This window comes from Paramormyrops kingsleyae, chromosome 7, assembly GCF_048594095.1.
Source record: "Paramormyrops kingsleyae isolate MSU_618 chromosome 7, PKINGS_0.4, whole genome shotgun sequence".
Taxonomy (NCBI): domain Eukaryota; kingdom Metazoa; phylum Chordata; class Actinopteri; order Osteoglossiformes; family Mormyridae; genus Paramormyrops; species Paramormyrops kingsleyae.
This window is the reverse complement of record NC_132803.1, coordinates 9,648,864-9,676,338: the sequence shown is the minus strand read 5'-3', so window position 1 is coordinate 9,676,338 and position 27,475 is coordinate 9,648,864. Positions and strand designations below refer to the sequence as shown.

The 27,475-nt window shown below is 45.9% G+C and overlaps 1 protein-coding gene across 3 annotated transcripts; it reads right to left on the bottom strand.

Moving 5' to 3' along the window:
* Nucleotides 1-1,996: 1,996 nt before the first annotated feature.
* LOC111842099 (histone-lysine N-methyltransferase SETD1B-A-like) lies at nt 1,997-27,469 on the bottom strand. Of its 3 annotated transcripts, XM_072714233.1 has the most exons (19): nt 27,051-27,469; nt 26,458-26,585; nt 24,106-24,260; nt 23,621-23,719; nt 22,899-23,169; nt 21,516-21,661; nt 19,181-20,323; nt 14,780-15,475; nt 13,476-13,652; nt 12,896-12,989; nt 12,539-12,717; nt 12,353-12,434; nt 8,322-8,696; nt 6,679-7,845; nt 6,161-6,327; nt 5,711-5,836; nt 5,460-5,579; nt 5,166-5,303; nt 1,997-5,031 (listed from the first exon to the last, which is right to left on the bottom strand). In XM_072714233.1, the coding sequence occupies exons 3-19, from the start codon at nt 24,244-24,246 to the stop codon at nt 4,858-4,860; spliced, it is 5,295 nt and encodes a 1,764-aa protein (XP_072570334.1). In that variant the 5' UTR covers nt 24,247-24,260; nt 26,458-26,585; nt 27,051-27,469; the 3' UTR covers nt 1,997-4,857. The 3 variants fall into 3 exon arrangements, with proteins under 3 accessions (XP_072570334.1, XP_072570332.1, XP_072570333.1); XM_072714231.1 differs by lacking the exons at nt 26,458-26,585; nt 27,051-27,469 and adding an exon at nt 24,437-26,436; XM_072714232.1 differs by lacking the exons at nt 26,458-26,585; nt 27,051-27,469 and adding an exon at nt 24,437-26,436 and having other exon boundaries at nt 8,322-8,693.
* Between the last annotated feature and the right edge of the window lie 6 nt (nt 27,470-27,475).

Sequence of the window (27,475 nt, the reverse complement as noted above, 5' to 3'; positions counted from 1 at the left end):
CAGAGTGACTTACATAAGTGTTTTAAAATGTGCAATGATGCGCCGTATACAAACCATGAAAGGAAATGTGTGAAGAATCAAGGACGCATATGTTTTGTGACAGAAATTTCACAAGCTATTTGTTTTCGCAAACACTGGATTCGAAGACAGTAAGTGTTGTTGCCGAAAATGGAAAAAAACTTTATTATCGCTTAATCAGACAACCCCCCCGCCAACCCTGAGCACCAGCGAGCACATTTCAGAAACTAGAGTGCATACGCATGCGAATGCAGCAATGCGAGTGCGATTTAAAGATAAAAATGATGGGTTTGTGGGGTGCCCTAGGAGGAAGAGCTGGGGGCAAACATTTTTTTTTTTTTTTACTTCGGCGGGGTTTATGTATACGTCGCCGCTGATTGGGTAACACCTCTGACACGCCCACCAAACGACAGCCGTTTCACACCCTTTCGAGGAAACATATGTTATTCAAGCCGGTAACGTAACAAAACGTTGCAGTTTTCAGCTTGAACGTGCCTCACATTTCTCCCTCTGACCGCTCAGTTGCAGCCGTTTCCTAACTAGCCCTGCTCTGATCATGAAGGCTTCCTGAGAGGCCAGTTATTTTAGGAGGAGGTGAAGGCCTTGCTTCCGGTTGTCTTTTTCCTTTAGGGAGAGATTGTTTTTGGCGCTGTTTCCCTTCTCTTCCTCTGGCTGGCTGTGATGCCTGAGGAGGAACCACTTTAGTGTTCCCTGTCCGTTTTCGAGGGTTTGGTTTGTAAAGGAGAATATGGGATGGCCTGTGGTGTTTCTCAAACCAGTCCTCGTGGACCCCCAGGAGTTGGAACTTGGGAGAGAGCAAAAACGTGGACCATCTCAGGGCCCCGAGGACTGGTTTGAGAAACACGGGCCTGCCAAAGCAAACGAGTGTGATCCTGTTTATAGTTGTTTGGGGCCTGATGGACTGGCTCTCTGGGTAGGCCTTGGGGCTTGTAAAGGTTTGTGGTTTTTTTTTTTTTTGTGGGCTGTGGCTTAGGGGGATTTTATTAATTGGTTTTTGGCCTCTCCTGTCCATTTTTTCTGCCATTCTGTAGTCATAGCTTAACTGGGGCTAAATTGCATGCTCACAAAAAGAGGAGAGAACTAGGAATACCTTTAATAACTCTTCTCATGATTTGATGTTTGTGATGGAATATAATTTCCTGTAACTATCTGCAAAATATTTTTCAATTTTGCAGTGATGCGGAGAAAAACGTTAGAAGATTTATTGTAGTTGGGTAATGATTCCACAAGAGGGCGCAAATCAGTTTTATTGATGTATGCAATTCTGGTTGTAGAGGTTCCAAATGACGACCGGAAGACTCGGTATGATAAATAAAACAATTAAATTTCTAAGCTGGGTAAAGTGTTCGTAGTTCTGCCTCAAGTGTAATTTTTAAAGAATTGAGATGGAATTATGCTCTTGCTATGATCAATAATGTGAATAGAGCTCTTAACCAGTGTTATTTTGTTGCTGCAAAGATAAAACCGCATGTGGCTGTATAACACACACATTCAGATACTACATTTCTGTGAATCCATTTGTTTCCTCTCCCCTCAAGCATATGCGGTAACAGATGGAGTCTGAATGTGAAGGGGTATGAACTGGAACAGGCCAGTGCATTACTGCACTGCAACTTCATCAGTGTTACCATAGCTACTGTTGATCTAGTGATTTTGGGGCAAGATTGGATCATTTTTTCAGCCCGGTATTTTCCATTTTTTTAAATAAAACAATTAATGTTCGATTATTGTTGTTTTGGAATGTATAATAAATGCACAGATATACATGGTGTTTAAAAACCAAAATTTTTGGTTCTCTCATTTAGAAAATAAAATATTTTGAAGGAAGTACAGGTAAATATAGATGCTAAAATGGTCACCCTAAGCCATCATCCACAAAAATACGTCACCAGAGGTTTAATTTACCTCTCTGTAAAATGCACAAATACATGGACACACAAGATGTAAACAAATCAGATACATTTGGAAAAAAGCCTTTATTTTTCATCCAAATTGTCTTATAATAAATAGATGAAGCAGGTGCAGTTTACCTAGCCCACACTGCCTATATGTATCACCATTTTTAAATCCCCTTCTCCACAGCAAACAGTTCACAGAATTTACAGCATAAAGAAAGCTTGACACAAGCTGAAAATGTTGCCACCAGCTCGTTCTGTTCCTGAGCTGTGTTTGTGTAGCAAACCCCATGAACTATATTATTTACATACACACAGCTATAAAGTATTTACAAACTTTAGCATATAAAAGAAAATCAATGATGGAAAGGTGTTTCTACAAGAAACCATTACCGAAGTAAAACAGGGGACTGTTATGTACAAGGTGCACTTCTCACTTTTTAATGCCTTCTGAAAAAGTGTTGTCCCCTCTATCATTCCTACTTTTATAAAACTGCAAAGAAATTTCTTCACAGCTTCAAGATATGACTATAAAAAACCCTATAAAACAGGGTGTTTCAGCAGGGTACCTATAGAGGAGTGGTTGGGGTGGGGGGGGTCACAGAGATGTTGAGGTGGCCCCCGTTCCATAGTTAGGTCAGATGTTAGTGGTAGGGGATCCCCACTCTCCGCTCTTTTCACTCGAGGTTTAAGAATGGCTGAAAATTCCAGCTATACAACATGAACATCACTGGTGAAAAATCGGTATGCAACTTCAGGACCTGAAGGAGTGGCAATTGGCCTGTTATTCTGGATTCTGATTAGCTGCTAAAGTCCCTGTGAGACACACCCACTGTCAGCATGTTCTCCAATGGGAACAAAATGTGCTGCCAACTGTTTGTTGCCATGGCTACACAACTACCAAGACTACGAGGACATGCACTCACAATTTAGCTTATCAGGAGCCAATTTTTTTTTTTTTTGGGGGGGGAGGGGGTATTCAAATGAACTGACTATCTCCCCCAGTGTTTTGTTTGTTTAGGGAAAGTATAGAGCTGAATTTACTTGCCGTTGACATTTCACAGACTCTCCCATCTCATTCGTTAACACAAACTACAGTTTTCAAGGGCCATGGCCACTGAGGATATAAAAATGCTCTTTAGAATATTGTACACAAGATAGTGAAATAATGTCTTCTGTTTTCTGTACAGCATTTTTAATCTTTCACTGTACATATTTACAAACATTGTACACTCCAAGAAATCTGAAAATAAGGTCATAATGTGGCGTCTCATAACTGAAGCCTAAGTGCATTATAGACCAGTTATAGCTGAATCATTATAATATTCTTCATAAATCTAACCTCATAACTTAACCAAGTTTATAGTGTCTTACACAGAACAGAAATGTTAGTGGAAGACCTGAGGGTAAAATTGTGGTTGTCAGTGAAGCAGAGGTAGGAGCTCAGGTGAGTATGTTTTGCTTTAAAAATGTTTTTTTTTTTTTTTGTTTTTCTTCTGAAGAGGACGAGGGCAGGACACCCCCTTTGCTGGTAGGTCTAACTGTCCCACAAGGGTCCCGGACTCCCAGGCTCCCATTGGGGGACACACAGGCACATTTCCGAGCACAAAAGGCAGGAAGACATCAGACAGTGGGGTCCACAAGGACGCAGCAGCAAGCAAAGCGCCAGTCTGCCCCCACAAAGCTCCTCCAGACACAGTTCAAGTACCAGCGAACAAAAGCTTACTTTCAACACAGCCTGAGTCAGCTCAACAGCTCAAAATCTTTAAAAATGATTTACATCCAGCTTTTAAGTGCCTTTCAAATTCATGATGGTGCACGGCTCCACCCAGTCCATGTCACTATGCAGGTGTCTTGGCCGCATTCTGCCATGCAGCCAGCAGGTGGCCCTGTTTACTAATACTGCTGATGGTGCTTATTTTCGCTAAACAACTTGCCCCAGAACACCAAGGAAAATACACACATGTAACCATCCCTTTCTGTCTACTAGCTTCCAAACGTTCTTGACTGTAACACTGTAGTGTGACTTCTGTGGTTTTAATGCTAGCTTGGAATAATAATTAAAAATCAGGAAGATGTGTAACAACTGGCCTAAAAACATGAGCTTTTTAAGTGTAGTAAATGAGTTGGGGCTTAACTTCATAGAATTAAAAGTCTTCGCGGGGTCCTTCACTCAGAAGTGGCGCCATAAAATAAGAACGAGGAGGAAACAAGCTTGACGTAAACGTTGGGGAGATGAGCAGCTCTGGCAACATGCTTCTCAGCGGTCAAGCAAGTGATTTAGCAACATCACACATGACCATTGGCAAAGAGTGCCGGACACATGGCCCAATGCCCTGATGAGTATAGAGGAACCTTCCATGTTCTGCCAGCAGACAAACAGTTGATATGAACTCTACATGCCATCTATGAGAACTATGGGTGACAAGGGGGATGGGGGTAACCAGCAGCAATCTGGGTGGGGGCCACTTGGAGGACCCGTCTTCACATCGAAGGAAAAGGAGCTTAATGTGTAACTTAGTGGGGGGGAAGGTAAAAGATGTTGGACCGCTGAGCTTAACATTAACCTGGTGGGGGAAGGTAAAAGATGACGGACCGCTGAGCTTAACATTAACCTGGTGGGGGAAGGTAAAAGACGACAGACCGCTGAGCTGAAAGTGCAACCCTTCAGTGGTGGCGGGGAATATGGGGACAGTGGTGCTTCGGGCAGACTGAGGAACCATAGCCACATCAGAACACTTCCGGTGAAATTCCAGAATCAAAAGGTGGAAGCAACATCTGCATCAAGTCCTGTAACATCCAGTGACAGTGGTGTTGAGCACTGCGCAATGGGCAGGGTTATCCCTTGTTTCAGCTCCACCATTTCGATTGTTTTTCTTGATTGGCTGGCTTATTTGGCATGGCATCACCAAGAGATGGGGGCCTAGTTCAGGGTGCCCCGGCAGTTCTCAGCCCCACAGAGGCATGGAATCTTTACATCCTCGATGGGGAACTTGTAGTCATAGGTGATCTCCTCATTGACGTTGATGGCCTGCCGAGAGTAGATGACAATCTTCTTCTGTGACTCCACTGTGATGATCTTGGCGTAACAGTTGGGCTGAAAATCAAGGAAGGTCATCATCAACCATCATTGACCTTGAACTGGTAGATGGGACAGCATGGATCTGCCCCCCCACCCCCAGTGCAAACTACACTTCTCTTAGATGAATAGAAGAAGGGTCTATTACTCACATTGCAGCTGTGGTTGATGAAGCGGGCGAAGTTGCCGCATTTGGTGGCATCGATGATGGTGTCATGGTCGACCCGGAACATGTAGCTGCTGCCGATACCCTCTTCCTCATAGCGCTTCTCCCGCATGTCCGCAATTACCTAACACAAGGGAGAGTAGCCAAAACCCTCAGTCAATTACTTCCATTCTTCATGATAGATTCTACTTGTCTGTTTCTTCAGCTGAAGGACCTTTCAAGTCTCCGATCCAGTAGGATAACGACAGTGAGAAGCTGGCCTCCAGGGCTGAGAGCCTACCTGTCTGATGTTCTGCCCCACATACTCGATCACCATCTCATCTGCCGCTATGGGCTCCAGCGCGAACAGGCCCCAGTCGTGGATGCCGCTCTTGCAGAAGCGGATCTTCTTCTTGCGGAACTGGGAGACAAGGGTGAAGGTCAGGCAAATAAGCTAGCTGGTCTCCACAGGTTCCTACCTTGATTGGTTCTTAAATTCAAATAAACCATAGTAACAGAACTTCTACCTTCTAATATCAAGAGGGAGATTACCTTCAGCTGGTTGAACTTCAGCAGGTCGCTGTCGCAGCTGAAGGAGGAGAGGAGGCGCCGCTGTTCGGACCTCCTCTCAGAACCGGCCCGCGTAGAGGACTGGGGTTGTGCTGGATTGCTCCTGCCCTGTGAACAACAACACAAAGGTCACCACATGGTCTCATTTCTGCGTTTACCAGTGTTAAGACCAGTGTACCAAGTCCTTTCTTCTCTCTCAAACTGTGAATCGGCAAATAAGTGGGCGGGGTCACAAGATGATCTTCTGAGTTTAAGTTTGCAGACTCCCCCAGACCCCCCCCCCCTCCCAGATCTCAAGGAAGAAACAACTGAGTGCCTTTGAAATGGAGTATCTGCTGTTAGTTGGTCGGGGACCGCTGATCTAGCGCACTGAGACAACCCCAAAGAGTCATAGCAAGACCTGGCCATTAGAGGGCATCCTTGCACACAAACCTGGGAGCTCAGAGGAGGCTCCTCCGAGAGCAGCCGAGTGCTGTTGAGGTATTTGATCTTGTCCTTCTTGTCGATCTTGTAGTAGCCCTCGCTTCGTGCGCAGCCTGTCACGTGGTCCCTCATCCCATCTTCCCGCCTCTTCCTCTTCACGCCAGGGAGCCAGGTGGGTGCCACGGAGTTAAGGGAAGGGTAGTTATTGGGCAGTGTGGGTTATCAATCGAGCTGATCGCTCTGGTGGCCCAAAGATCGCGTACAATACACAATGAACCAGTAGCGTCGCTATGACAAGAGCTTATGATTAGTCAGCAGGTTTTAATATTTAATTAGTGCTTAATTAAAGCTAATTCGTGTATATTCTGGCTATTTGTGTATGGTGCATAATAAAATAGTCCAGACCCCTTTGTTCTTAGAGTTTTGGCAGGACATAAAGCACAGTGTCAGCGTTTAAATGCCCTGATGTGCATCATGTGACCAGAACGGCTACAGGCGGCATGTGTAATCCCTGCAGCAAAGGATATAAGGGTGCTGCACCCAGAGCGTGTCGTTCAGCCAGTCGCTGCCCATGTCCTGCTGCAGCATCTTGTTGTAGGTGACCTCTAGGAGGCGGATGTCCTCGTCGTCGATGCCCTCGTTCCAGATGTCGTACAGGATGGTCATCTCCTCGAATTCCGAGCGCAGGCAGAACCTGGGCCGTGGCAGGGGTGGTGATGCCGGCAAACGCCTCTCCTTGTGCCATGAGGGAGGTGGCGGCTCCTCCCCAGGGAGCTTACTCTCCAACTCCCGTGGGGGGGTCGCGCCCCGCGCCTCTGGCTCTGCCCAACCTTCCCTGAAATCAAGGGCCACGCGTGACGGTTCGGTCCAGCGGGAGGGTGCAGCCACGCCCCCCGAGCCCAAATCCAGATACAAATCTTTCCCAGGGATATCTGGGGGCAAGGAAGAGGCCCAGATGCCCCCCTGGTGTTCCGGAGAAGAGGCTGCCAGCGAGGTCTTCTTGGGGCGGCCAGGTTTTCTCTTGGGGGGGGTGGAGTCCGGTGCCACCTGTAGCCCGTCCTGCTCCTTGGGCAGGCTGGCGTGGGGGGCGGTGCTAAGCGACGGCTCTTTGAATTGGAAGCGTTCGTCCAGACTGTCGAGCGAAGCCTTCCGTTGGTCTGTGAATGGCGGCATGAAGATGAAATCCCGACCCGGAGTCCTGGGAACACCGCCACCAGCCCCAGGGGACTGAGCGGGGTAGGAAAAGGGGCTACCCGGAATGTGGGGGGAGCCGAGCGTCAGGCTGTTGGCCGTGAGAGGTGCCTCGCCGCCCGGCGTGCTGGGGACCGTCTCCGTGCTCTGGGATTTCCCTAAGCATGGGCCCCTGCCTGGCAACTCCCTCCCTGGGGTGCGGGGCACGTCATCCTCACTGGGTAGCCGAGAACCCGAGCGTGACTCAGGAAGGCCCGGCAGGAAGCGGGCCTCAGCGACTGAGTCCACTTGGGGGGGCAGGGACAGGGTAGAGGGCGGCCGGGGCACCTCCGCTTCCAGAGGTGTGGTGGTCTCCCGTCCTGGGGTAAGCGGAAGCACCTCCTCCTCTTCCTCCTCAGCCAGGGTGCCCTTAGGCCGCACCTCCAGGTCGGTGTATGCTGGGGAGCCGCTCGGAGTGGGCGGGCGAAGGAGGCCAACCCTGGAGGCCAGCTCCGGCTGCAGCTCTGCCCAGCAAAAAGGAGGGTGATGTCAGGAAGCAGAAACCAACCCGGACGCCATACAGACCCGTCAGGAGGGAAACACTCCTCAAGCTGCGGACTACATGCCCTTCTTGTGCATCACTTTGGACAATAGAGTCTCGGATGAAATTCCTCAGTTTTGTTCCATGTATCACATTAACGGCAGTGACAACATGTACCAAAAAGCATTTTGTCACAAGAATCATCGTGCCATAATTTAGACTGTTGGTGCATTTTAATAGCACTAGGGACTACGAAGGGAACGAGCATCACATTACACACTAGCATGTGATAGAACCTGCCGTTAATGTCAAAAACAGTTCCTGTTCACACCAAATAAAATACAATTACCCATGTGTTTTTAATCATACTTAAATTAGCCAAATGTAACGGACTAGGCATGACTGAATCTTCTGCCTGAATAAAGAAAAGGTCTAAGATAGAAGCGGAATGTTGAGCACCTTGGGGAGAGGGCGGGCGATCCCGGCCTGTCCTGACAGAGCCCACGACTTCCGTGGACCTTCTCTGCAGCTGGACATCTGGCTCCTCTTGAAGGGTCCTCTCCGAAGTCACCTCGGACGAGGAGGCGCGAAGTTTGGCCGTCTCCCGCTCTGCCGCCTCCTCGTCGGAAGATGACGAAGACCGAGAGACGGACGACGAAGAGGAAGATGACGATGAGGAGGATGAAGATGAGGCCATAGGACGCTCGTCTCCCTCTTCCTTCTCTGCCTTATCACGTCTGCTTGCAGGCTCCTCGTCAGAGCTAGAGTCATAAGTGGAGGAGTCTTCGTATTCCCGTGAAGACTCCGAATCTGACCCAGAGGAAGACAACTCTTCTGGGTGAGGAGAAAAACAAACATTAACAATCGATTACTGGGCAGCCATGTGGAGACACACAAGAAGGGTACACATCTGAAGGCTTCCTCACCACAGGAGATGATCAGTCACCTTAGGATTTCCTTTAAAGTCTTGCTTTCAAACATCAATCCAAGGCGCGCTCTGCAAGCTTTGAGTACAGCTGTGCATTTTGAAAAGCTCCCCTCTCACATAACCGATGCAGGTTATTGCAGATTATCAAACCAAAGACCCTCCCTCCTCTGTCTTTTCACTTGATCTTAAGACGACACTTGTTGCAGTGGTGTGGGAATGTATGCGAGCTGCACTGGAATGCTCAGCCATGCCAAGAAGTTCATCTCTATGATGAAGACACTTCATAATGACCCCAAGGCATGTGTTCTTACAGGTGCAAGTACGTCATCTCCATTCCAGCTTGGCAGAAGTATGAGACAAGGTTACCCTTTATCACCGCTGTCCCACTTACCGCAGGGTCAATGAACAACATCGTTTAATATCCCCAATAAATATTCAAGGCCACTCACATAACATCCTGCTTTTCGCTAATGGTAAGCTCAGCAGATAAAGACAATGCCAAATAATGGCTGCCACATCAGTGCTAAGAATGGACCAGTGACTGAAAATATGCTTTGGGAGTGCTGGAAAGTATCTGAGCTCTCCTGCTCACCTGTGACCCTGGACCACCTCGGACCTGCGCTGCACCTTAGCTTAAGGGGAAGCGCTAAGCAGACCCTGCCAAGACTGCACTCGACAGAATTACCCCGACGTGCCTGTCAGACAAACCACACCTCCCACCGAGCGAGCGGTAGGCAGCAGGCCTGCTCATGTAGGCCTTCCGATCCTATATCCCATCCCATGCTCTCACCCTAACAGTATGCCGCATTACAGAAATACAAATCTTGAAAAAATGAGACAGGATACTTTTATTAATCCTGAAGGAAACTAATCCTGAAGGAAACTGCAGATCACCTCTGCCCACTTGGTGTAAGAGGAACCCCAGCTCCTAATGTTATTTTTCCAACTGGTTATTTGCCCGTGGTCAGAAGACAGATTGCCAGGTGTTTACAATTCCAATGTCATGTCCACATGAATTAAGTTTTCGCACCTGGCCATTGATTGGTTTATAACCCAGGTCATCAGGACTCTGTGACCTGCTCTGTTAGTTAAAGAGACCACTGGGGAGTGGTTCCGTCACCATGGTATGTGTTTAGCATCTGTAATCAGATCTCACACACTTCCCATATGTACTTCCTGCGGGGCATGCATCACTCCGCCTCAGCAGCCACTTCACATAGACCTGAATTTGGCTCTGAATTTTATTCAGTGTTACAATTCTGCCCAGGAACTGCATTGATTCATTCCCGCTTTTGTGGAATTTCCAGCAGAATCTCCAGCAGACTCCTGGCTTTTCTAAACACCCTGCATAACCGGTTATCATAACCCATTATTATGATGTACAACTCTGAGGAAAAAATTAAGAAACTGCTCCATATTTTTAAGAAGCTGTGTTGTTAAATCCTGGTTTAATCCTGGTTCTGCAGACAGAGGGCTATGCTGAGCAGCAGGTTGCTTCCAGGTTCAAAATTTCTGTTCTTGTATTTTTAATTTTTGTTCTTTTGTTGACTTTGGTGTGCATGTATATTTATAAACTGTAGATGTTTCTGAGCTACCCAATCTTTTGTAAAAGTAAGAACACAAGAACATAAGAAATTTACAAGCATGAGGAGGCCATTCGGCCCATCAAGCTCGTTTGGGGAGAACTTAACTAATAGCTCAGAGCTTTTAAAATCTTATCTAGCTCTGATTTAAAGGAATCCAGGGTTTTAGCTTCCACTACACTAGCAGGAAGACTATTCCATACTCCAACTACACGCTGTGTAAAGAAGTGCTTCCTCAAATTCAGTTTAAAATGTTTTCCCGCTAATTTCCACGTATGGCCATGAGTTATAGTATTTAAACTAATATTGAAGTAGCCATTTGGCTGAACAGCATCCAGACCTGTTAGAATCTTATAGACCTGGATCATGTCCCCCCTTAGTCTCCTTTGCTCGAGGCTGAAAATATTCAGCTCAGCTAACCTCTCCTCATAAGACATTCCTCTAAGACCAGGAATCATTCTCGTAGCCCTACGTTGAACCTTTTCCAAGGCAGCAATGTTCTTTTTAAGGTATGGTGACCAAACCTGCACACAACATTCTAGGTGGGGTCTTACCAAGGAATTATATAAGTGTAACATCACCTCCTTTGACTTAAACTCCACACACCTAGAGATGTAACCCAACATCCTATTGGCCTTTTTCATTGCTTCCCCACAATGGCGAGAGTGGGACATGGAAGCATCAACATACACACCGAGGTCTTTATCATAATCTGCTACCTTTATTTCAGTGGAACCCATAAAATATCTGTACTTTATATTTCTGCTCCCTGCATGGATTACCTTACATTTATCTGTTAAATTTCATCTGCCAGGTATCAGCCCAGTCGCTAATTAAATCAAGATCCTGTTGTAGCCTCTGTGCTACTAATTTAGTATCTGCTACACCATCCACCTTGGTGTCTTCTGCAAATTTAACCAGTTTACTGTATGTATTGGTGTCGATATCATTAATGTAAATTAGGAACAATAATGGTCCTAAAATTGAACCCTGTGGTACCCCACTATGAACACAGGCCCACTGTGACATTGTGCTTCTAAAAACTACCCGCTGCTTCCTGTCTGTTAACCAGTTTTCGATCCAAGCTGCTACAGTTCCTAAAATCCCTGCAGCTTTGAGCTTAAGCAAGAGCCGTTTGTGGGGGATAACATCAAAGCCTTCTGGAAATCTAAGTCGATCACGTCGTAGGCCTTTTTGTGATCAATTTCTCTTGTAGCTTCCTCAAAGAATTCAAGTAGATTAGTTACACAGGACCTACCTCTCCTAAATCCATGTTGGCTATCCCTCAGAATGTTATTTGAATCCATGTAATCTACCATTTTCACTTGGATTATAGCTTCCATTACCTTTCCAGTTATGCAAGTTAAACTGACTGGCCTATAGTTTGCTGGATTACTTCTATCCCTTTTTTTGAATATGGGTGTTATATTAGCATGCTTCCAATCAGAACATACCACACCAGTAGATAAGGATTTCTGAAATAGTAATTTTAAAGGTTGGCTAATAATATCCCTCATCACAATTAAAACTATAGGTAAGATGCCATCAGGGTCCTGCGATTTATTTATTTTGAGCTTAGCTAGGCTTTGTACCACATCAGCCTCAGTTATACATATATTGGTCATAGATGACGCTGTATTTGTACTAAATGGTGGCAGGTTACTCGTGTTCTCTACTGTGAATACCTGTGTAAAATAATTATTAAACTCATTTACTATATCAATTTAATTTTCAATTATAAGACCCTTACTATCCTGCAGATTAGTGATTTCAGCTTTTAGAGCTCTTTTGGAGTTAAAATATTGGAAGTTATAATACACAGTTGATCACAGAAAAAGCTAACCACTGTCCTCATTAACTGAGGAATTGCAGAACACATATTTCACGTTCCCCCTGAGCCACAGACCACATGGACCTGTGGCTGTACCGACCTCACTAAATATCACCCTACGGTCAACAAACTTCATGGTGATAATTACCCTCATCTGATGAGTTGAAATCTTCCTCATCACTGTCAGAGATCTCTTTGGCATCATTCTCCTCCTCTTCCTCATCATGGTCCTGAAAGATACAGACTCATTCGTAAGCATGATCTGAGTGCGACAAAGCCAGCTTAAGGAGAACCTGTGTCATGCCATTTGGAAGACTGACATCTGAGGACTTGCCTTTACAAAGGAAAACTTGTCGGAAGATTTTTCTGACTCCTCTTCCTCCTCTTTCTCAGAGGTCTCTTCCTCTTCCTCCCCCTCGCTGTCAAGCTTGGTAGGTCTACGAACTGGAACTGACCCTTCGCCGTCCTTCCTGGAGTAGTCGGAGGACAGGTCTGCCCTGTCCCGCTCAGACTCTGGGGGGCACAAATAAGGGCACAGATGCAGTCGTTTGTCCCACCTCAGGAGGAACAGGCAGGAACGGGCTGAATGTGGCTGCACAGGGTCCTGCTGCTATCAATACCAGTAGATGTACACCTAGATATACTCTAACTCGCACATCAATCGTGTTAGTAAACGTCCCACTGGCCCTACCTTCCTCCTCCATCTCGTCATCCACAGGGGTGGAGGCACGAACCCGTTTGGTGTCCCCTGTAGTCCCTGGGTCTGGCGGCTCCTTCCTCTTCACCTATGTGAGGAGGAAGAATCTGAGTCAGGCATACATAGGCACAAAAGTACACAAAAGCGCACGTCCACTCAATTTAGCACAAGGATACAACATTGTGAGATACGAGGACAAGCGAAAAGGGGCTTGAGAACCTCCCACTTTTCCAGAACTTTCTAACCAGCTATGAGCCTCGGGGCTGATCGAGGATGCTCTGGACTTCCCTGAACAAGATGCCAGTCCATCACAGGGCCCATGGGTGCACAAATGTACACACACACCCAGAAACACAGATATTTAAAGAAAGCAATCCATCTGTAATCCATGTCTTTGGAACACAGGAGAAAACTGGAATGTCCAGAGGGGAAAAACAAATGGACGAATTTACAGTCTCCATTTGGAGGGGTGGCAATCAAGTCAACAAGCCTGGAGCTGTAGAGCCTTTACAAACAGTTACAAGAAGTAGCCAAAACAGGAGGGTCGCCACTAGGGCAGGCAGCTGTGCGGTACCTTGAAGGAAGGCAGCCGGATGGTGCCCCGGATACCCATCCCCAATCCGATGCCCTCGTAGCCCAGCCCCTCGCCCTTGTTCCAACTCTCCAGCAGGCTGGACACCACCACCGGCCCCTTGGCCTTGGTCTTCTCCTCTTCCTTGCTGTCAGCAGACTTCACTGGGGTGAGTGATGTCTGAGGGGGCGACAAGACAGCACCCAGGTCAGTATAAAACATGTCAAGGTAAACCAGGGGGGTCTGGTTTACATTTACACAATTGTTATACATTTAACTAGTCCATAGTGGTCTATAGAATCCTGACCTGCAATAATAAACTGTATCTGAGTTCATGACATTTTGAATGTTAAGAAAATGACAGGAAAGCAGTTAAAATCATTTAGTTTCACTTTTAAATGAAAACATCTCAGGATTTTAAAAGTCACGCTATCATTCTGCTATATCCAAGCGATGGTGTTCAAGTGATATACATTTCATAAGCTGAAATTTGGAATGAATATTTTAACTACATGCAAAACTGGCAAGTATGTAGCCACACGATACGATCGGTCCTCTATGGCAAACATTTTCTTTAACTGTGGGTAAGGCTGCATATCATCACATTACGATGTAACCGTGATTACATGGTTCCAGCCCGATAATCACCAGGGCTTTAGATGGCGGGCATAAACATTTGTCCAAGCACTGGCTTTTCGGTACTATACGGACAAAATTCCCAAAGCAGATTAGTAGTACGGCTAAAATACTGAGGCGTATTGTGATGCCCAAAAGTTAGTAATCTGTGTAGATTTGACATATCTTTATTTCACTGGGTTAGCAGAGCACGCCACATGCTACTGTTTTGATATATCTTAGAAGCGATAAGCACTGAAGTGGTGGTGAAGAAAGGGACAGCTCAACAGGCCCAGCATCTTTTACAAGAGGAGATATTGTGAATAAACCAGGCAAAAAGATGCCGGTGGTGTGGCGAGACTTTCTGCAGTTTAAAGTCAAACATGTTTATTAAACATAAGGATATGCTGCATTTATACAGATTACTAACTTCTGGGCGTCATAATTAATATTTTAGGGGCTCTACTAATCTGCTGACCAAACTGTGGGTGTTAGTAAACGTCCGTCCCGAAAAAGCCGGCATCCAGACAAATGTTTATGGCCATCGTCTAAAGCCCTGGAGATTATTCCGCATGCGCCACAAAATCACGATGTGGTATCGTGCAGCCCTAGCTGTGGCCTTCATGAGTGACACGTTGACTGGACACAATGAATAATCATCAAACGATCTGCGGTGGCTGTTGCCGACCCACCTTGGACAAGCGCTCCTTTCGATCCCACCACTCATCGAAAGCCCGAAAGGCCACCACCTCCACCATCTTGCGGTTGAGGTCTCGTTTCATGATGGCCTTCAGCTCCTTGACAATGACTAGCAGCACGCCGTCCACGGTGGCCTTGTGGGGGTCCTCCTTCTGCAGCATGTAGCCGGGCGGGGGCACCGTGGGGTTGAACCGGGGGAAAGCAGGCAGGTGCCAGGGCTGACTGCTGGGGGTGATTGTTGGTGGCCGGAAAGGTGTGCTGAATGCCCCGCCCCCGGCCGCACCCATGAGCGGCAGGTAGGGGTAAGGGTGCTGGCTCTGTGCCAGGCGGCTCATCATCTGCGTCTGCATCTGGATGGATATGTGCATGCCCCCCCACTGCGGCAGACCACCCGTCACGTCCATGGGTATCATGCCCGGTGGGAATGGAGGAAGCGGCTGCAGCATCGGGTGCGGGGGGGCCGCCAGGTGAGGAGGCGGCGGCAGGGGAGGGGGCGGCATGGGGAAGCCGATCTGGGGAGGGGTTAGCAGCGGGGGGAACCCAGGGAGTGGGAGGGGGATGGTCTGGGGGGGCATGGGAGAGACCGCCGTGTTGACCACGATGGCCTTGGCGCAGTCACCGCTGGTTATGGGTGCGCTGGGCATCTCGTCATCGGAGATCTCCATGTCCTCACCGGAAGACTGATGGCCCTGAGGTTATGGAATAGCAAAGGGGGGGGGGGGGCACAATACAGGGTCAGTGCCAGTTCATGTCTGTGGCAATTTCTGAGTCATATGAAGGACAGCATGTTCAGTACCTCTGATAGGGGGGATAAAACAAATACCTGTTGGATAGGGGGGGACCACCCATTCCAGAGGGGGTGGGACTCTGGGGGCTGTGTGGCCTGGACAAACCAGGGTAACGGGGCAGAGGAACATTTAAAATAGAGGCTAGAGGCCGTGTTTAAGTCTAACCAAGGGATATTTCAATAAAAGGAGCAACCGCTTTTAATATGTTATGGTAAAAGAAACATGGAGGTTGTTTATGACACAAACACATCACCGAACTGTGGAGAAAGCTGTGCCAAGACCAAAACGAAAGAGTACACAACATCCCCAGCAGAGACCCCTGAGGAAGAGGTCAGCAGCGAGTGTTAATCATCCACAGCTCTTGCTTCATCGGGGGGGGTGAAGGGGGCTGCCATGACAAGAGGCACCTCTCAACCAGGCGGTGTGGTTCTGCAAGACGAAGGAGGGGAAGCGAAAGCGCCAGGCCCATAACCACGACCCCTCGTGCTTCCTGTTAGCAACGGCAGCCCTGCAGCCTAGTCAAGCGGCAGGGGCCAGGCAGGGGGGCCGAGGATGACAGATGTCACTGCTAAACCTGAAGCCAAGCAGTCCGACAGCTCGCGGTACACGTGTCTGGTTACAGTCAGGGGATCGGGGGGGCTCCAAATGCACCATACCAAGCAGCTTTAAGTTGTCCCCCCCCCCCCCCCCACACATATTCCCTGCATGACGTCAAGCGGGAAAGTACAGCGAAGTCCAGGCACGCCGGATGACACGGGAATCAAATCTCCCCTGGACAGAGTGCCCGTTTAAATCCCTCTGCACCGGATGGCAAATCAGATACGGCTACTGCCAATACCCTCAACCAAAGGAAATGAGAGCAGGACCTCTGCATATCTCCTCGGGCCTCACAGGTGAGTGAGCGGCTGGCGACACCGACAACAGAAAGGCAGGCTCCCCGGGGATGAGCGGAGAGACTGGTCTGCACCATTAGCATGCTATGCTATACTGCTTTAGCATACCCATTTAGCAAGTGCTATGACATTCCGGCTGTATTTTTTTACAAGCAGACTCCACATCTTCACAGCTGGAATTCAAGTGATTAAGGATTCCTGAGATTCTGCTGTACTGGTGCACTTACATACCGGAGTAGATTTGAACCTTTTTAGACAAAGAATAGCAACCTATCCCTTAGCTTCAAAACTACTGAAACTTAGCAGATTGCTGCCTTATTCTGAGACATCTTGATAACCACGGTAATACTTCCCACCACTGAAAGCCAGTTCTTCGTGACAGACTCCCTCACAATAAACACTCGCTTTCTCTATTTGCCCTCCCTCTCTTCTACATCCAGCCAATCTCTTCCCAAATCTCAATCATGGATGCCGCCCCTTCACTTCCGATTTGCCGTAGCCCACTTTGGGATCTGCGTCCTTGTCAGGAGAACAATGATCTGCTTTGGGTGTCACTCATACCCCTAAGTGAGCTTCATGCTTAGAGAAATGATGAAAGATTAATAAGCATCTCAGCCTATGTGTTTACAATGTTCGACCGACTTCAGAGAACTGAGTTATGCACTTAGTTGAAAAGTTTTGATATGAGAAGGTTATAGAGTGTTATTGGGCCCAAAAGGGCAATTCGCCAGAATTACACCAGTAAAAACCCTGCTATGTAACCCAAAGTGCAAACTGTACACAAAGTTAAAAGACTCGTTTCCCGCCAAACGCAAAACCTCAGATGTCTTCTGGTCGATTCTCTGAAAAAACGGTTAAGTTACATATAAAATGAAACCAAAAACATCAGAGGGGAAAATCACGCTGGAGCTCCAGCAGCCAGTGAACACAGAAGAGCCGAGGAGAGCTCCTCCGTGTCACGCCAAAAGATAAAAGTCACACAGAAAGACCGGCTTCACTAGAAAAGCAGAACATGGCATGCTAGCTCAAAGAGTCACGGTTCCTCCCGGTCACCCTGAATCCGGAATGGGATGCCAGACCGGTGGGGGCTGGGGGGTGAAGTCAAGTGAAAACGAAAGAGAAAGCCAGCACTGCGATAGTAGATGGGGGGCCCAGTGAAAGGTTTCCTGTGCAGGTAGCATCTGTAACCACACGGAAGAGGCCCCGACAAATGTGCACGCTGCTGTCACACTCAGCTAACGTGGGCGAGCACAAAATCCCCAACGGCTATTGTCCTATTCAGGTTCGTGGGGGGCCCAAAGCCTATCCTGGAGACTGCAGGCACAAGGCAGGGAATAACCCAGGATGGGGAGCCAACCCATCGCAGGGCACACTCACATACCATTCATGCCAATTGGCAATTTGGTAACAATGCAACAGAAATAATTGATATACAGATGTATGCTAGGTTACGATGGTCTGTGTTATGATACTTTACGATGGGTATTCCAATTCCATTCTGTTTTTCATTTTCAGTTCATTATTAAATTAATTCCATGACATATTCAACAGTATTATAAAATAGAGGCTTCATGATAATAATTTTGCCCAACTGTAGGCTAACATAAGCATTCTAAGCATGTTTACAGTAGGCCAGGCTAGGCTATGTTTGTTAGGCTAGGTGTACTGTATTAAAATGCCTTTTAGCCTTATGATATGTACTCGTTATTCCCAATCCAAACGTAACCCCATCGTAATCTGGGGAGTATCTGTATATGCAAATATAGGATTTATTAACTGAACCTATATTTCATGATTCAGACAGAGGACCGAGTATTTAACCCTCTGGGGTCTAGGGGTAGGGAACACACTTTCACTGACTGGGGCATGATCACCCATTTCTTTAAATATTCATAAACTTAATTCATGGCAAATAAATTATTTCTTATATATTTGTTTTGGCATTACACTCATCTTAATTTTAATGTATATTTTAAATATGTCAGATTTATTTTAGTTTGTAATTGGATATCAAAGTAGAGACATTGCAAAATGCAGTTTGGAACACTTGCAGAAACATTATAAAAAGTGCATAGTAAGCAATGGTGCCAGTTTGTTTTGATCCCAGATATCTGATCAGCAAAGTCTTGGTTACATGAAGATGACTAAATGGTGTAGATGCAACATTAATTTGGATAAATAAGAAAAACTCATGTCTCTATTTCTGGCTCCTTCCATTGAACATGTAGGAGCTCTCATGTGTATGTATGAGCCATTCACACCTGGCCACACACCCCCCCCCCCCCTTTATGGCGCTGGTGGGGATGTATCTGGATCGCGTTTCACCGTTTCGTTGTTCATCAAATTACCATGCGAATGCGATTTGAATACGCGCTAATGCGGCTATTTAGAATGTGAATAGCGATCTTCAGGTGAGGGCGGTACTACACACCCCCCATGCAGGTAAAACAAAGAAAGGTGACATGGTTTCATTTTTTGCCGATTTAACCTAATTTTTAAAACTTTAATACTTCTGACAATGGACGTTTTGAAAAGAAGACAGATTACGGATTTAGTCTGTGTTTTTTTTCATGATTCTACATAAAGATTTAAGCGAGATATAAACTGAAATAGATGCGAAAAATACGTTGCATTGCTGATGATGCGCTCGACCCCAGAGGGTTAAATAAAACAATTTGAAGAAAAAAAAAAATGTAAAAGGGGGAAACCTTACTGCATCCACGGTGTCCGGGGTCATGGCCACTTGAGGGTCCTTTTTGTCACCTGTGTCATTCTGTCCATCATGGCATGAGCCACCAGCTGGGCTGGCAGATGCATCTTGGCAGCGGGCGGCACCCTCGTCCCTGTCAGAGTCTGAGTCGGGCAGGGGGGTCGGGCTGATGTCCTCCAGGCTGCTGCTGGGGGACTGGTGGCCGGGCTGGGAGCTGAGCTTGTAAGGGGGCACCGGTGAGAGCTGGGAGGATGAGGAGGAGACGGGGCTGCCCTCCATGTGCACGTCCAGGTCCGAGTCCCGCTCACTCAGAAAGGGAAGCTTGCTGTTCTTCTCCTTGAGCAGCATGGCGATGCGAGAGTCCAAGCTGTGCTCCTGAGACTTTTGGGGGGGCGTCCCTGGGGAGGGGCAACGCTCGGGCGACCCATCGGTGGGGGGCGAGGGTGCCGGCGGGGGCTCGGGGAGGGGTGGCGGTGTCACAGGTCTCTCTCTGACTGCCGGTGGGGGCATTTCTGGGACCGGGGCAGGGGGAGGCATTCTGTAGTCTGGCTCGGGCTGCGGGGGTGGGAGGTGGAAGGGCGGCTCCGTCGGGGGGTAGGGGAGAGGAGCTGGTGGCGCATACGAAGGGAATGTCCTGTAGCAGGTGCTGCTGGGAGGGGGCGGAGGCGTGTGGGAAAACATTGGGAGGGCGGGAGCAGCAGCTGGGCTGGGGGCAGGCTCCGGAGGGGGTGGCTGCCGAGGCTCAGGGGGCTGTGCCTTAAAAGCAGCTGGCTCCAGGGCCCGGTAGGCCCCCCCCGTGCCGTGCACGTAGTGTCGCTCCGGCCTGCGGTTGTACGCATCCTGGAACTTGGTGTCGTGCCTCCGAGCCTTGTAGCCCCCCGAGCCCTCGGCCCGGCCGGCCTGGTAGGAGGGGGTGGCCTGCCTGCTGGAGTAGCTGGAGTCCTGGGAGTAAGGGGTGCCGGCAGGCCGCGGCGTGTGCGGGGTGCCCTGCGACTGCGGCGTGTGCCCAAAGCTGTTGGGTGTGTCCTGCCGCGCACTGGAGTAGGCCGTGTCTACGGAGAGGGGCGTGCTGGTGGTGCTGGGCGTGCCGGCGCCCCCTGCTGCCAGAAGGTTCCCCTCTGTTAGCCTCTTCAGTGGCTCGCAGGCCTAAAAGAGGAGCCGCACCAAGCATAAGCATGACGTCCACAGTGATAAATCCCATAAAAACGCAGAACCTACAAACACACATGCCCCCCCCCCCCCCCCAAACAACTAATAACAACAAAACAAAAAATAAAAACAGTGCTGCCTTCTAATTAATTTGTTTTTCTTATAGCACAGAAGGCGGGTAGCAGTTATTTAAGTTTAATTAATAGGCCAGCTGGTTCAAATCCCTGTTGAGGGGATTGTTACCACAAATTATAGCATGGTGCAGAACTCGGCACTTAACCTGATTTACTTTGTTAAATAACCATCCGCTTAAACGGATGCTAACTTAGGCCAAGACACCAAAAGCAGTGGCAGACATTTAGCAGGTTACAGTAATAAGCAATAAAAAGTAGCATAAAACAGGAATAAAGAGTAAAGAAACAACAACAATAATGAACCATAACAGGATTTACAAATCACGATTGTTTAAATGTCAAAAGGCAAAATGACAGCTTCTCCAGGTGCTTCTGGAAGATTCCAGCAAGTTCCACACCGGCCACCTGCCATGCTGGTAAAACGGATTAGCAGCGAGGGCTGTCAGCTGGCGGACGCCTGGCTTTTTCATGGCCCTCGCTGGGAGTGGCTCAGCGGGACAGCGGCCTGCTTGCATCCTTACCTCCATGGCGTGATTACAGGCTGATTCAACACTTGTGGCAAACGCAGACTTTGCCCTGTCAGTGTTTCTGATTACTGCCATTCATTCATATCTGTCAACACGCTACTGCCACCACTTGCTTGCACATACAGGCTTTTGAAGGGGAGTAATCACCTTCCTGTGTTGGGCCTTATAAATTACTAAATATTATACCAAGATACCGATCAGTCAGACTAGTCAGAACGACTGTCTCTTAAGATCTGTTACTACAAGATCTGTAGCATTTTTAGGAACAGGAGAAATATCTTCTGCTTTCATGCTTCGAGTCCATTTTACTGGGGTTTTGTCCATCTTCCAAAGGGATTTCAACTGGCACATTCCAAAACACTCCCGTTTTGGGACAGAGGTGTTAGTCACAGTCAGCTGGAAGCAACTGGATGAGGAAGGTAGCTGAGGGGCCCAATGAACATCAGCCAAACGATGAGGCACCACTGTCTGGACACCCCCAGCCATAAAAGGATTCTCCCATGAGTGCCTTAGAGGTGCTGCTCTTACCAGTAGAGCTTCAGCCAGGCTGCGGGGCGACACCTCCCGTGACACCTCCCGCGACACCTCCCGCGGGTCCGCCAACCCCACTGGAAGAGTCTTGGGGGTGAAGCTGCCATTGATCAGGAGCTCGAAGTATCGCATTCGATTCTCACCTGGATGAACATGCAGATGAGGAAACCTCAAAGCAGGGCCCAGACAAAGACCCCAAACTGGCAAAAATTACTAGTTATTCAAACACCGTTGGGGGGCCATGTGATATTATACACGATGAAGACATTATGATGACAAAGCAACAGACACAAGTCAAGAAGAAAGTAAAGGTTCAGTCTAATACTATACCAATAGCACAGTAAGGGTATCAGATACAACAGCCGAAAAAGAAAAAAAAACATTAAAAATCTGCAAATTTAGAAAGGGCCAAGTAATCACTGTAATCAAATTAATTTCCAGTTGGTATTTACATTTTGTTGCAAATCAATTAAAGCTAAATGATTTTTTTTTTTTCCTGCACTAACTAGATGTCGAAATAAAGTGAAACAGCAAGTTACAAACTATTTCATTCAATATAAAAAACACCGAACTATGGATATCTAATTGTTACGTCTTAAAGTTAACATATTGGTGGTGCAGGGACGGGCAAAACTGGCCGCTGTCCCTTTAAGAGTAAGGGACGTTCTATCTGACAGCGCCCTGCGATTTAAAGGAGATGCGTGGAATTACGAGTTTATAGACGATTTGGGGAAAGCTGCGAGCGGTCTGATTCCTAAATATCGCGTCTAATAAGCTAGTGCTGAACACTGAAATATAAAGTAATAGCACTGTACGAATCAGCTAAAATATCAGGCGAATCAAACAAGTTATTTATACACAGACTGAGCTACGACCAACTGTTGCATATCTGACAGGCCATGCGTCTCGAAAAAAACCTAAATTTATCTAGTTGACCAACTTCTTTTAATCTTACTTAACAAGAAACTGACTTAGGTAATCATTGAACGAGATGCCACAAGTACACTAGCTAAAGGTATTAATTAGAAGAATTACCAATCCGGTTAAAAAGTGATATATACCAAGTTCCTTCTAAAGGAATCATAATTACACAACAATTGTCCAACTTAATGACTGTGTCCATATTGCGGTGCATTACTTGATTTTAGCTACGATGGGTCACCAAGCTCAGGAAGTTTTTGACAATCTGCATTTATAGCGGTTACTAAGCAACCGACACTATTCATTTCTACACGTGACTTACGTTTACTAGGCAAATTACAACGTGTCCTTATAACAGGCCGGACCGTATAATTCACATACTCTGATCGCTTGTTACGAGCAATTTAAGTCGGCAAATAGATAATGCAAAATAGATAAAGTTACTTTAAAGTTACTTACCTTTCGGGTCCAGTTCCACGTGGATAATATTTCCCATGACTGAAGTATTGTTAAGATTTCGGACAGCATCCTTCGCCGCTTTTACAGAGGCAAACACGACCTTAGCGACCCCTAAGTGTTTTTTGTTCTTGGGATTATACAAAATTTCAACTTCTTCTATATCGCCGTACTTTTTGCACATGTCACTCAGGAATCCCTCTCTGATGTTGTCGTTCAACTTTGCAAATGTCACCTCCTTTGGAGGCACAGGTCCCACGTAAAAGTCATCGATCTTGGGGAAAAAAAAGTAATAAGAATTTAATGACAATAAAAACTATGCATAGATACTGTCTGTTCAACACAAATTGTCTTTGCATTTGAAATATTTGTCCGTAATTAACAGTAACGTAGGATGTGTCAAATAAGCACAAAAATCACATAAACTACATCATCTCTGGAGCCTGTCAAAAGGATCTATACACCGAACAATAAACAGGCCTATGTAAAATACTTTTCTAACAAATAAAACGTCCCATCGCTAATCTTGCTAGCTTTATCTAAAAATAAAAAGCACAAATATCTGTGCAGCCTGAATATCAATTCAATTAATCCAGGTATCTAAAGGAAACAAGTTTTTTTTTTTTTTTAAATCACAAACATTTACAGCTAGTGCAACATCGGATCCTATTATAAACATCACCGTACGTCACTTTTGCCTAAGTCTGTGAGGGGGGTGTGCCTACCTTAAACTTCGGAACCGGGAGATCGATCTCCTTGTACTTTGTCCAAAGAGAAACGATTCTCGGGTCTCTGACCATATCAACCGGTGGCATTCCAGGATTCTGAATGAGAACAAGTACAAGTTATTTAAAAAAATGTATAATGTCAGTTTCATCGGCCGTAAACATTGATGCCCAGCTCTGTGTTCGGGTTACCGCAATTAGTGCATCCTCGTTAAAGGGGAAATTACAGCGCAAACGGCCACGATTAAGTTAGGAAAACATTCGGCGAAACAATGTTGAAAATATAGTTTTTCAGCCGTCACTGGACCCTTGAGGAGTTGGTAAAAAACAGTCCGATGACACTGACGCGCTGTGTCAGGTGCTGGAGCGAGCGGCTCAGCGACTTTACATTGTATTGCCGAAGAGACGTTCAACTCGGCTCAGAAATGTTACAAGCGTAACAGTGTCTCTACCCCTCAACACGTCGGTAAAAACGATGGACTTACGCCCGGACTAAAAGTTTGTCCATCGTAGCGATAGACTTTGTGCGATCCCTTTTTCAAAGCTGGGTCAATAATCAACTTATAACTTCTCCAATGGTGACTTCGCTTCTCGCCCGAGCTGCAAACTGGATGACTGTTTTCCATTCCGTTCGCCAGACCTGGAGAAAAGCAAGAAAAACGATTAAATAAAAAAGTAGAGCACGCCCGTTGCGACAAGACATTTAACAGCAAATAGTCATGTTGTCCAGCAAAACACGAATAATACACATATAAGAGTTGGGAACGAATTCCCGTTACCGAAACATACATAGAGGAAGAAAAAGAGCAATCTCACTTGAACTCAGCTTTCTATCGTGATCTTTATTTAGCCTGCTTCTGTCTTCAGACTTGGACATGTTGTCGGTGACTCCAGGCGAACGTTTTGTTTGAACCGATAGGGTGAGATCCTTTACCTTCCCCGGTTACATTAGATGGTTTAGGGATCCTGCCTCCGTTTTGGGAGCCTACACATATTCTGTGCTTCTAGCCTAGATCCTCGGTCTCTCCCACAATACACCAGTATTGAACTACACCAGTACCTAATCTGCCATTCTACTCGCACATTCGATATCCTAATCTTCATAACAAAATTCACCTAAAATGTTTCGATTAAAAAAAAAATTACCAGCATGTTCTTTTATAGCTATCCACCCGCATACGCAATGTTAACATACTGATCTTGCACGAAGAAACATTTGACTTCAAACTAGTGCGGCGAGGAAGCGTTGAATCTACCGCCTGCATTTACGCAAACGGCAAACAAGATGGACATCAGAGGTTAGTTTTGGACTACTACGACTGAGTTGTAATCCACCCAGGCTGTTAAACATGACACTTTTAACTTTTGTTTTTCTTTTGCGAGTGCTTTAACCGATACAAGTTCGCTCAAGCATGGCTGATTGTATTTATTCGATCGTGAACAGTCCGTAGTTATATATATTTAAAACTCAAAAGAGAAATTAACAACTTAAAGGAAAGCTGATATTCTCCATTCTATTTCTACGGCCCGAGGAGGAAAGTAAATGAATAGCCTTTTAATTATTATTGTGTGTTGTTTAATACACAGTGTGGATAATGCCATTTGCGAAAATTCTCTTATATTTTGCGGTGCTTGGGCAATTGGCTGGTTAACAGCAGTGGCTCCGCGGGCCAATCAGATTGAAGCACCATTTTAGCTTCTTCTATTAGAAGCTCAAACGACACATCCTTCAACAGAGAGCACGAGAGGAGGCCAGGCGCTAAGGGCGGCCATTTTTCAGCACTGGAACTAAATAACCAGTACGTTTTTTCCTTTGTTCCAAAAGGGATCTTACATTTAATTTCCTCATCTCTTTATGGACTATGTGAATTTATTACAAAATCTGCCTCATTTAAAGGATATGAAGAATGAAGATAAAATGTTGGATTTTTGTAATAATTTTTCTCCTCTTCCTGGAATTCACCTTTGTCCTAACTAGGTCATGGCACACCCATGTTAGCATTTTCTTTCTTAAGTGAATAAACAGCTTGTTTGTTGTCTTATGAGAAAAAAAAAACAATTCAAGTATAATCAATATATGATATTGTAAAGGCACATTGACATTGAGCAGTATGTGGCCAGGTATCCCTATAGCTATATGTAAGTTTTTCTTAATTTTCTTTATGAATGCACATAGCTGTAGAAGGAAATGTTCATGTTGTGTGAGTAAGGTGTAATTAAAATATCTCTGAGCTGCGGAGGTGCTGTGCTTCAAAGGATTCTGTATTAGCCCAAGCCACTAGCCCTTTCTGTGCCAGGACTCTTCAGTACATTTATTTGCATGCTGTTTGTCAATCCATTTAAGGGCTTAACTATAGTTAATTACATCTCACGTTTTGTCACAGCACAGCAGGCCGGAATGAGTAAACGACTGGCCTTTAAAAAAAATAGCAGTAAATAACAATATTGATAATAATAATGTGATAATAATAATGCTGAATCACAGGTCTGGCTGGTTAATGTCGGTGCAACTTTTAACCCCCTTCAAGTACCAACAGCCCCCCTCAAAAAAAAGGAAAACATTTTGAACAGAAATTATGTAGTGACATATTACAACATTAAAACCAATTGAATCACCTTGAGATGTAGTTTTAGTATAATGTGTGTGAAATAACCAATGGATATAACTGTTATATTGAGGCAGTTTAATCTGACCTTGCATCAAGGGCATTCTAATATTTGTCCTTAACATGGGTTAAGTGTACAGATATGAAACAAAACAACTGTGTCAGCAATCAGTATAAACTGTAAAATAAAACTGCAGGAACTGTTCTTTGAAAAAAAAAAAGTATATTTACCTTAACATTCTGGTGAATTACATTTATCAGGCCTATAGACAGAAGAAAAGGGATCGTTTTCATTCCCATCTTCGGATCCTTTATTACTGGCTTGGCTGTTTTTAAGAAAGGGAGGGGGACCCCGAGTCCTAAAAAGAAAGCAAACAATTAAAAAGATGTTCTTTTAAAATATGACCAGGAAATAAGGAACCGTTCACCGTCATTTAAAAAAATGGTGAAAACCTTCTAGCAACATCTATGTCAGTAGTAATATGCAAACATCCCCCCCCCCCCTTTCTTCCCGAAGGCAGGATTTCACTCAGATGCTATTCGCATAATTCGAAGATAATAAGAAAAAAGATATGCGACTCTTAAATTCTGCGGCGGACATCATACTCCTATTAAGGTAATGGGTTGTGTATTGGCTAAATGCTTTCATTATGGGAACACATTAGGATAATTCTTAATAAGAGCTTCTTGGCAATGACATGAATCTTTGGATTTTATTATTTCGTAAGGTTTGTTACTCTTATCAAACAACACGAAACAATAACGAAGTGTTCAGACATATAAAACAGGTTAATTCAAAATATTATCAGACTGTTTAAACTTACACTTATTTTTATGTAAATGCGATCCGTGTATGAAGAAGTGCCTTAATTACAATAAAAACAAGACATATCAGGGGTAAAAATCAGGCTTGACGACAGCGCTGCCCGTTGCCTCTTTCCCAAAAGCGACCTTTGTTATGAACTGTGCGTTAATGGCTTCTCTGCTGTTCTCTATTTCAAAATGGCTTCTTCACACAAAGCAGATCATTAAGAGTTGGAAATGCTGCTGCGCCATTGCTGAGCGAGGTCTAGTCTCTGGAAAGAAGAGCTGCGAATCCCCCAAGCATAACACATTGTGTGTGTCTCTCTCTCTCTCTCGTTTTCTCTCTCTTTTCATATTCATCAGAAATGTATCATTGATGAGCGGTTTTTCTACTGGTATGTGTAATACCGGGGTGATGCAGCCATTTCGCAGCGCGCTCATTCCT

Excerpts from the sequence above, each read along its gene's own strand:
- LOC111842099 (XM_072714231.1), bottom strand. The coding sequence starts at position 24,497 with ATGTCCAAGTCTGAAGACAGAAGCAGGCTAAATAAAGATCACGATAGA. Across the intron at positions 7,846-8,321 it reads TCGCCCGCCCTCTCCCCAAG|AGCTGCAGCCGGAGCTGGCC; the intron begins GTGCTCAACATT and ends TTTGCTGGGCAG. Across the intron at positions 5,580-5,710 it reads TGAAGTTCAACCAGCTGAAG|TTCCGCAAGAAGAAGATCCG; the intron begins GTAATCTCCCTC and ends CTTGTCTCCCAG.